Source organism: Chenopodium album, chromosome 26 (genome assembly GCF_948465745.1).
Source record: "Chenopodium album chromosome 26, dcCheAlbu1.1, whole genome shotgun sequence".
Classification (NCBI taxonomy): domain Eukaryota; kingdom Viridiplantae; phylum Streptophyta; class Magnoliopsida; order Caryophyllales; family Amaranthaceae; genus Chenopodium; species Chenopodium album.
In genome coordinates, this window is record NC_137859.1 from 6636607 (window position 1) to 6647579 (window position 10973).

The window sequence follows — 10973 nt, forward strand, 5'->3', positions numbered from 1 at the left end:
ATTCTCATGATCTGGGAGTCGAAACAGGCTGAATGAATGAACTTCATGATCACAAAACACAAACTTGACATCTACATACATAGAACAATCACAGTATTCACAAGAATAAAAAAAAAGTTGCATACAACATACCCTTTCATAGAATAAACTGTTTCAGTATTATGGAAGAGATTTAAGCGTTGTAAGAAGGAAATTCAGAATCATGGAATCTCACATCAATCTTCAATGTAGGTAGTAAGGCACATAAGAGTATAAGATATGACAAATTGACAATGTCTAAAGATAATCGGGAAAAAATTGTAGTGTCTTGAAAGTTAAAAGCCGTATTTCATTGTACATCTCAGAAAAAAATAAAAATAAAAAAGTAATATGATAATTCCTACATTCATAGGGAGTATGCTTAACGACTGAAACTAGATAATTGTATTCCTTTTGGGATGCAACTATTGTCAGAAATGGAAAAACCTATAACGCGTCTAAGAACTACAGGGGATAGATAAGATTAAATTACAGCCATGGCAACATCGCTTAATGCCTCGTGAAGCATGACAATGAACAGCAAAGAAGTTACACTTGTTCTATTTTACACACCTATACGTTGAAAAATGAAGCCAATCCAGAGCATTAGTACATTTATGGGCTAGGGCACAAACGCCTCCTAGTCAGTTAGAAACCCTGAATGTTGAGCCCTGAGCCTCAAATCAAAACACAGTTGAAACAGGTATTTAATCTCGGTACAACATCTACTCTCGGAGTTTTGACTACCTCAAAATTGTCCACAAGTCAATTTCGACCTTCCTTCCTAGCACGTTGTCGAATAACAGGTCTGTACTGTTTCTCCCCATTATCATTCCGGGTAACAATTTTTAACGGATGAGCCTCAGTATTAAAGACCCATTGATCTAGGGGAATGACAGTTGGGGGTGAAAAGAGAAGATACAAGTATTTTAGGGTTTCTGCCAGGAAGAAGCTTTGCATCATATTGTCTTTAACACCACTATTTACCTGAAAACATTTAAGCATACTACTCAGCAAAACTTTCACTCAAAGATAAAACAATACGAATTTAACATATAATCCCTCAGCATCAAGAAAACTATTTCAAACTAGAGGGTGCCCCAGTTGATCTTTTTGGATAAACATGGGTTGTTTATCAACTGGCAAACTTGTAAATAAATGACCAAAAATCTGCACCATCAGGCATCAGCTGTTCTACCATGAAGTGCACATTTTGGCTGTTATTTATAAGTTTGCCATCTTGATAAAAACATGGGTTGTTTATCAAACTTGTAGTATGGAATCTGGAAGAAGTTAAGAGTTCTAGAAGCTTACATCCTTGAGCCCTACATAACCAGACTCTACGCGAGAGTTCTTCTCAAAAGCTTGAAATATGTTCCAGCCCCATTCTTGATATGTCTTATTTCCAGTGAGACGCCATAAATAGAAAAGTGATTCAACCGTTTCTGGTCTCAAAATGTTCCATGATGTGCCCACAGACATATCCTACATTGCATGTACATCCAAAGTACATTAAACAAGAGAAGAACTCCGGCTTTCAAGTAAAAGTAACTAAGAAGAAGACTCACCTGCCCAGAGTGAAAGAAATAATTCTCCCCTGCTAATTTAGTAGGTGTCGACTGGTAGAAGTTATAGCAAGTCCATGCCAGCTACAAAACCAAAAAACAAATCAGGTACCCTATTCTTATTTTTAATTTTGAGAGGGAGGGGGTGATACATTTTGCACGGTTTTATCACGAAATAAAAGACCAAGGCCCTTTTAGCAGTCAGGTACTCAGGTCTGTCACATCAAACACATTACCTTAATGTACACCAAAAGTGTAAATAAAAGTACTTCTACAAATCAGAATAGGTGCATCAAATGCCATAGTCAGCTGTTTCTGAATAAGTGCATCACTTCCATATATGGTAACACCCCACCAAAGTTTTTATTTCTCACACCAACCCCACTTCTCATTATTTTACATATTTCTCTCTTCCATGATCTCAATACATACTTACACTGTCATTTTATTAGAAAAGTTCACCCACTAACATTTATTCACTTTCTTATAATAAATAATTCACTTACAGCTTGCACAATGTAATATCCATAAAATTAACACTATTAAAACTATGTGCCTAACCAAGCGATGCACTTAGAAACAAATGGAGTACTTCAATAACTTTCATAATAGAGTTACATACCCTGATTACAAAAGGATCGACAAGAGGATTGTTCATAAACTTGGCCATGCACTGGCCCACATAATAAGATGGGAATTTCAAACTCATATACTCTCACTTTCATATATTGAGATTTAATTTGGCATCAATGAAATTTCCATCAACAAAGAGAAGCATCATAATTTCTCCATTTTCAGGCTTGTCAAGAACCACCATCACAATGAATGGTAAAGCTGATATGATATGTTGCGCAAAGAAACCGCATCAATATATCAAATCACTTTCACCATCATCTTCTATATCAGTGTCAATGCAAAAAACATAAAATATACAAAATCTTTCGCATATTACTGAATGACTTTCAAAGGTCCTATTACTACGCAATGAATGAATGGACAATTTCGCACTTATCTAGCGTCAGCAAAGTTGAAGTAGTTTTGCAAATAATTTAACACTCATAACTTATCGGCACATAGCATTCTTACATGAAACTAGCTAGATATTACACCTAAAAGTAGTTTGAGAAAGTTGAACCATGCATTGTGTCAAACATAATGTCAAATACCTCCTTAGCAAGTGACATGAATTTCTCTGAATCTCCTGGACCATAACCCGCGGATCCTAAAGCCAACATTCCGGGCACAAAGCATGCTAACTCATCCATCTGCACAGATAAATTTTATTAGAAATACGAATAATATTTCAAAGCAAGAGCCATTATTTCATTGCCAAAGCCCTACCTTATGATGCAGAGAATTCCCATTTCGCTCGCAAATATATGTGAATGATGATGGTGTTGTCTTCTGAATCAGAGTTAAAAGCCCATTCATAGATCTCTCCCACATATCTCTGTATCCAAGATTATCGCATGATGTAAGAGAAACAATAAAAATAAAATATGAACACAAAAAAGATCATATCTGAAAGCATATACAAGAATAAAGTATTCTAAAATATAAAAAATATAAGGTTCCACTTCAGTGAATACAGTATATGGTGACCATGAGTCCCTGAGATGTAGAGAGGCTAAAATGACTAAACAAATAGCACAGAAATAATATAAGATTCACAAAACACCATTCTCTTCCTCAGTAGCATAGTCACAGAGTAAATAAGTAATCAAAGGTGGTTATGCATGATAGCTCACAAAAGTATAACTCACAAGGCATTATAATAAATAAGTCATCAAAGGTGCTAATGCATTAAACTTAATTGCAGCAAAGATTCTGTTGAGACAAACGACTTTATTAATCATCAAGAATAAAAACTTAAGAGAAGAAAATCCTCCTTGATCAAAAGTCAAATCTACAAACCAAGGGTCAATAAAACATAGTATTAAAGCAAAGAGCGGGGAATAAATCACTAAAAGACCATAACCTGTATGAGAAAGAGAATCAGCACTCAATATATATGAGTATGAAAAAACTTGTTTAGCTTGATCCACTATCTTCTTTATTCCCAGACAAGAAACTAATGTAATGTGCAAGTAGATATCAGCGAAACATACCTGTAGAGGTTTACAGATGTAGTTTTATTCCCCTGTATCCACACCTTGAGTAGATATTCATAAAAGCTGCAACCAAATCCTTGGGTTAAATAACAATATTATCCATGAAAAAGCCAGAAGAACAGAAATAATATGCCTTCAAAAAGACAGTTTGAGCTTACAAAAAACAAACAATCCGTACCTGTCACCCATAGCACCAAAAGTGATAGTTGTACGTGATCCCTCTCCACTATTAGGATTAATGTATATAGGCAGCAGACCATCATCAGGGAAGGTTTTATTGAACACTGATATTACATTTTCTACCTACAGATCAAAACAAAATGAAAACAAGACTTTTTAAAACAATGGGAAAGTGTGCTCTGTAGAGTACGTCCCTTCAACATGTAAAAAACCACAATTACATTTGACGAATTACCTTCTGCTGGTACTTAGGGTTTCCTGTCCTCTGAGACAGAGCAATAAATTCAAGTTGCTCAGTGCCTGAATCTGCTAATATGCTGTCGCCCTGGCAAAAAAAAATGATGATGAAAAATTAAATTCTCGTAATAAAACAAAAAGGCCCTTTCCCATGAAAAGGACATGTATATCAAGACCCTCATCATGTAGCCTTTCCAAAGAGCAGCATTAACTTAGACAAATTGAAAGCATATTATTCTGATTCTTTCCCAATGAAATCACATAGTTTATCAGTTACATAAGCAATAGCTAAACGGCCTCTCCACTCTTCCCTGTATTAACCCCTTCCCACTGTTCCCAGACCCAAAGATACTCAGGATTATCACCAGGTGGTGATAGTAATTATACACATTATGGCAAACAACATTTTCAAATTCACTTATATTAAAGACTGCTACATCGCCAACAAGACCCAAATGATAAGATGCCGAGTAGCTTATGCATAGGATTTTCTGGGATAATACTCACAGCATGCTATCCAAAAATGCCAAACAAATTTTATAGTCATTTGAACCAGAAAAATATTTCTTTAAAATTCAATACAGCAGAGAAGCATGTACACATAAAAGGATCAAAATGGTAACAGTATTCATATCCTCACAACTTACCCCTGTCCACCCAGGATTATGAGGTCTTCCATGCGCCAGATTAATAATGTTATATGGTATACCGGAAGACGTGTCCCATGCAGGTAACAATCTATCAGCAATGTCTTGGGCTTTTTCAAGGAACATCTTGTCATTGGAGAGATCATAAGCACTTAATAGTCCCCCTACAACTCTGTATTAACATGAAATACAAAGAATAGGTCTCAAAAATAAGCAAGTTTGAAACACTTTTAATGCAGAGAACATTGTATAAAAAAAATGACATTAAACCTTATAAAAGCAACCTTATGGTTGTCTCAAAGACACTAGCATCATAATCTTTGTTGAAATCCAACGTATTGGCAACCCACCTGCCAAAAGAAGATGCAAATCATCCAGCTGAGCAATCATACAACACAAATAAACACCAGTCAAAAGTAACATACATTCATAAAATAAAATAAATAAAATAAAAAATTAAAAAAAAAACCCCGGTAAGCACAAAAATGAAGAGAGCCAATATTACTAAATTCATGAACATATGATCTTTCAAAATAATGGGGAAAAGTAAAAGTGGGCTTCAAAAAGATGAAAAGACCTGAGCAATAAAGTAAAGAGTGATGGATTGAAAACATTAAGGTGTTTTTTTCTTCACCTAATTCTTATTACTACTCAATCCAATTAAAATCAGCCCAGACCAGACCGCATTAGACGAGACTGGAAAAATTCAGCTCAAATCAAACAATAAAATAAAAGATAATGAGTCAAATCAGAAATTAAAATCAGACTAGACCAAACTACACCACATCAGAGCTTAAAAACACATATAAGAACACCCTAAAAAAAAAAAAAATAATAATAATAAAAAAATAAAAAATAAAAAATAAAAAAGGTGAATAGAACAAAGCCTACACATATAAGCAACATTTGATTGCAAAGATGTTTCTCCTCCTCATAGTTTGAGAGAGAAAAAATAAGATTCATCGGTTCATCCCGACTTTTTTAAATTCTTCAAAATCAAAATATACAGATTCAATTTTAAGCATCACCGTCATGACAAAAAACTTATGTTATTGAGAAAAGCACCCGTGACATTGACTGGTTGCAATATTTTGGATCCCATATGGCTATTATAAAACTATTAAAAGTATAAGGACCCACACACCTACCCATTAATATCTCAAAATAAATATAAAAATATATATAACTACATATAAAAATAAAAAGCACTAACTAATACTTCGTATCACATATAAATCTGATTGAACATATAACAATTTTAATCAATCTATTTTAAGACAATTTAACAGTCGCATGTCAATCTCAAAAGCAAGGGAGCCGAGACAAGAAAGGTGAACCTTCCCTCAGAAAGAAAATGTCAGAGAAGCATGATATAAAAGGGTACCAGAACTCACTCTCTAGCTCTCTGGAACTGTTCATCCAGGCCCATAATATACAATGTACCCAATGAGTCTATCAGTGTAGCTCCAAGACCTCCAAAGCTATTGACACCACTCTTGCTCTGGGGCTGTAGATATAATGAACTTTATTGATACAAGCACAATATAGGACAGGTGTGAATTAAAAGTGACAATAATATTGAGTTGGAAAACCAATAAATTCTTTAGATAGCTCAAGACAACAATGATCAACCACTCAAAACAAACAGATAGTAGAGGCTATTTTTGTAGATTATGTTTTGTCTTTTGACAGGCGTTCAATAATTGATTAATACAACCAAGTACCCCTTCATCATGGAACTGAAATAGTGACATTGAAATCTTAAATAGATGCACTCATTTTTTTATGGTTTTCACATATCCAACAATGTATAATTAATCAAACATCTCGATGACTACTAAGGATATAAGAGTGACATGTTCTAAGCATCACCAAGGAATACCTGAAGTTCATCTTGCCCCCAAGCATATTTCTCATAAGAAGTCCAAGCGTGTAGCATGGCCTCTTTCACTTTTTGTCTTCGCTCAACGTCAAGAGGATCATCTGATACAACCTTTTTTGCCGGAATATCATTCTTTATCCCTCTAACATTTTTTACCCCTTCAAGCTGTAAAGAACGAGAAATCAATTCACAAAGAATTAAAATGATACTAAAAATGAATACCACTTCCTCCGGGTTTTTTTTTTTAACTTACAACACTTCTCTTTTCACGCTTGCCGATGCATTATTTCAATCACTTAATTACTAATATGTAAAAGTAATAAACATTTGAAATTAAATACTCCCTCCGTTTTTAAATACTTGTTCCCTTTCTATTTTTTGCACTATTCAATTATCGTACTTTGACTAATGTTTGTGCTTTATATATAAGAAAAAATATAGTCTTATGGGTACTTGTTGGAATTGTCTCATTAAATAGATTATTAATTTTCAATTGTTAGAATTTATAGTTATTGATAATTAAAGATATATTTAATTAAAGATTAGCATTGGCATACGTACCCAAGAGAAATGGAGCAAGTATTTAAAAACGGAGGGAGTAGGAAAAATACATATGAATCCAACAAGATACCACATGACTATATTTTTGCTCAGTTGTAAATCATCAAAGCTAGTTAAAATAGAGCATATGAATAGTGTAAAAGTCAAATTGTTGCAAGTAAAAAAAAAAGGAGGAAGTATATCATTTGCTTACTTTAAAAGATTTTAAAAACATATAATAGCCAGATAATGATTACGTCAATAATTCTGGCAGAAATTTTTGAGTGATATGAATCATAAAGAAGATAGCAGCAGTAAAATAGGTTGACCAATGAGAATAAACAAAGGTTTTTCTCTACATACAGAAGAAATCAGCCATAGAGAAGTGATGCCATTTCAAGGATGACAATACAATGAAGTCATACAAACTAGCAAGTACATAAGATAGGGAAAATTATACAAAAAACAACAATTAATTTACCTCATCATGCAGCCGATTGACCTCTGAATACAACTTTTCTAATTCCTCCTGCAATCATCAATTTTTAATCAGACTAATGCCTAATTGTATTCCAAAGTTTAAAAAAAAAAATTAGAAAAAGTTATAGGGAGGAGGGGGGGGGGGTGTGGGGGGGAAAAGAGAGAGAGAGAGAGAGAGAGAGTTTGCAACTTTGATTGTATTTCAGCTGAAAAGACTATCTAATTGCCCAATCAAATATCAACCACTAAAATCATGTATGAATCAAATTAACAAATCTGAGCTTCGTCAGAAGCAGCAATCAATTTATTAACAAACCACTAAGTTTTGGCCAATGTAAGGTAATTTGATTATCCATCAAAATGAAACTTTCTCTTTAATGAATCTTCTTTCAACTGCAACAAGAACAGAGCTTGATTCATTATATGAACACACAAGGTTTGCCCCAATGAGACGTATTAATGACACAGGTTCTCTGCAACTTCATCACTTACAAGATCTATCCATCATCCGTGATTCAGTTCCAACCCATCCAGATCTTTACATGATCTCTCCTCCAACTACCTAGGATGTGTAAACTACACTAAGCCTTAATTCATCAAAACTGCCAATAAACAACAAGCATCTCCAAGGAGACACACCCAATAGAAAAAATCCCTAATCAAGACCCCCCCCCCCCCAACCAATACTATGATTAGAAGAAAAAAAAAAGCCACCAATGTGAGCATCACGGGAGTCTAAATGGCACGGGTTCTCTGCAACTTCATTGCTGTTGTTTTCTGGTTATTGCCATGTCACATTATCCATCAGTAAGATACTTAGCAAATTCATCTAAATTGTCAATACTATAGAAGCGATTTTAAGGAATAAAAAAATTTAAGTAAAACAACTGAACTCACCCAAGTATTTCTAAATTCTAATTAGAACATACCCATAGATACCAGTGATTACCTAACCGCGAACTGGCCTTATCCATCACTACTCCATTTTTAGCCCCAAAACAGCTCAAATCTCAATTCTCTAGTCATCCTATAATTCTTACTTATCTCTATTTTGCAACACATTTTCTCTCACTTCCCAACCTTCCATGTCATCATGATCCACTTCATCAATCACATTTCAAACAAACAATACAACATTACACAACATTAATAATTAAACAGCATTGACATCTCAAACTTCAAAAGATTATAACTTTCAGCATGATCTCCACCCAATTTTGCCAATTATCAATCAATCAAAACGAATTATCCAAAATAAAACCATTAATGAAAAGGCAAAAACAGATCTACCCAAAAAAATTAACAAAGAATATAATTCAATTAAATCAAATAATTGAGTAAATAACCTCGTGTTCTCTGAGTAGAGTCTGGCGATCCCAAACAAACAAAGTGCCAATAACAAATACTATGAACAACATAGCCAATTTCTTTGGTCGCTTCAAATAATACGCCGGATTTACATACCTCCACCAAGATGATGATCTACTTCTCGCCATTTTTCTTGTAATTTAATTTCCGTAAACCCTAAAACTATAAATTAATCACTGAAATCCAGCAATAAAATCATGAGAGAGAGCTTAATTCAAGATAATTGACCGATTCAAGTCGATGAAATCCTTAATTTTGATTTTAATTTCTTCCTTCAATTTTGACGGGAATTTTAGGGTTAATCCTCCCTCTTCTTCCCCAAATTGATTTAAAATTGTCGAATTTCTTTAGGAGAAGAGGAAAAAGATGATGACAATGAAATAAGCAGAAGACGGGAATCTATTAAGACCAAAATTGAAGGAAAGAAAATTATTATTCTATTATTTTATTTTTATTCAAAAAAATAGTGTAATTGCTAAGGGCTTGTTCACATTTACTGAACTGAACTGAACTGATTGGAACTGAACTGTTGGAACTGAACTGAACTGAATTGAGCTGAAATGAATATTTTATGAGAGAGGGAAATTAAGAGCTGAACTGAACTGAACCGATTGGAGCTGAACTGAAGTTAAATTAAGTAAATGTGAACAGCCCCTAATTGAGTAATTAGTAATTTAGTACTCCACTACTTTTCAAGTTAAACCGATTCGTTCGCCTAGAAAATAATACCCGTAATAGTGGGTTGTTAATTAGATTATGGACACAAATTTTCGTTTTCTATCATATATTTTTGTCTCGTATGTATTTTTTCGTGATTGGAAGTAGCGTGTACATGTGTTTATAGTCTAACTGTCTAAGCGTTAATAGTGTAATTAGATGGAGGAATTAAAGAAAGGTTAAAATAATGTAGAGTGGATGGGTTTTGTTGGAAGTGTATTTGATGTTATGTTTGTTTGTATCGTGAGTTATAAGTCAAGAATATGTGTGTACATTCTCCAATGGGAGATTACCACGTTGATGGAAATTAGTTGTATGTATGTTTGTACAAGTCAATAAGTCAACTAATTACTACTAGTACTCATTCTCCAATTTGATTAGTTGTACTAGATTTCTAGAAATGTAATCTTATGTCAAACAAAATTATCTTTGTTGATTAAATGAAAGCATGTACCCTACCACAAAAATGTCACTTGTATAATTTTATTTATTTATTTTATTTTTACAAGAATATAATTTATTATTATTATTATTATTGGTAATTTATTATTATCATTATTTTATTTCATGTGTAGCTCACAAATTTGACTGGTACATTACAAACACAAAATTAAGTATGAGAACTCTATATCTTTAAGGGGGTGTTTGGTTTAAACATATTAGGTATAAGGTATGGGTTTGGAATGACCAAAACCCATACCTTGTGTTTGTTTCTTGAAATTTCATTTTTCAAACTCATACCTCAAACCCCCAAGGTATGGGTTTTTGAAACCCAAGGGGAGAGGTGGGTATGGCTCATACTCATACCTTTAGGTTTAAAATTATAAGGAAAACTATCATTCCTAGATAAAAACCAAACACATGAAATCAAGTATCAAGTTCTAATCCCATACCACCCAGGTTTCATTCCTCATTCCAAACTCATACCATTGTTTGAACCAAACGCCCCCTAATTACTGTACTTACTACTCCTCCCGTTTTTAAATACTTGCTCCATTTATATTTTTTGCACTATTCATTTGTCCTACTTTGACAAATAGTTGTGATTTATACATAAGAAAAAATATAGTCTTGTGGGTACTTGTTGGAATCATCTCAATGAATAGATTATTAATTTTCAATTGTTAGAATTTATACTTATTGATAATTAAAGATATTAGTGATCAAAGATTAGCATCAGCATGCGTGTCCAAGAGAAATGGAGCAAGTATTTAAAAACGGAGGGAGT

At 33.6% G+C, this 10973-nt stretch overlaps 1 protein-coding gene across 1 annotated transcript; it reads right to left on the reverse strand.

Moving 5' to 3' along the window:
• Nucleotides 1-277: 277 nt before the first annotated feature.
• On the reverse strand, nucleotides 278-9418 carry LOC145617452 (mannosyl-oligosaccharide 1,2-alpha-mannosidase MNS1-like). Its single transcript, XM_081672158.1, has 14 exons — nucleotides 9007-9418; nucleotides 7662-7709; nucleotides 6641-6805; nucleotides 6153-6265; nucleotides 5043-5108; nucleotides 4759-4930; nucleotides 4110-4199; nucleotides 3873-3997; nucleotides 3692-3757; nucleotides 2925-3033; nucleotides 2750-2848; nucleotides 1587-1667; nucleotides 1333-1503; nucleotides 278-1005 (listed from the first exon to the last, which is right to left on the reverse strand). The coding sequence occupies exons 1-14, from the start codon at nucleotides 9154-9156 to the stop codon at nucleotides 784-786; spliced, it is 1677 nt and encodes a 558-aa protein (XP_081528284.1). The 5' UTR covers nucleotides 9157-9418; the 3' UTR covers nucleotides 278-783.
• Between the last annotated feature and the right edge of the window lie 1555 nt (nucleotides 9419-10973).

Excerpts from the sequence above, each read along its gene's own strand:
- LOC145617452 (XM_081672158.1), bottom strand. The coding sequence starts at position 9,156 with ATGGCGAGAAGTAGATCATCATCTTGGTGGAGGTATGTAAATCCGGCG. Across the intron at positions 6,266-6,640 it reads GGGGGCAAGATGAACTTCAG|CCCCAGAGCAAGAGTGGTGT; the intron begins GTATTCCTTGGT and ends TTATATCTACAG. Across the intron at positions 3,034-3,691 it reads ACATCTGTAAACCTCTACAG|AGATATGTGGGAGAGATCTA; the intron begins GTATGTTTCGCT and ends TCTTGGATACAG.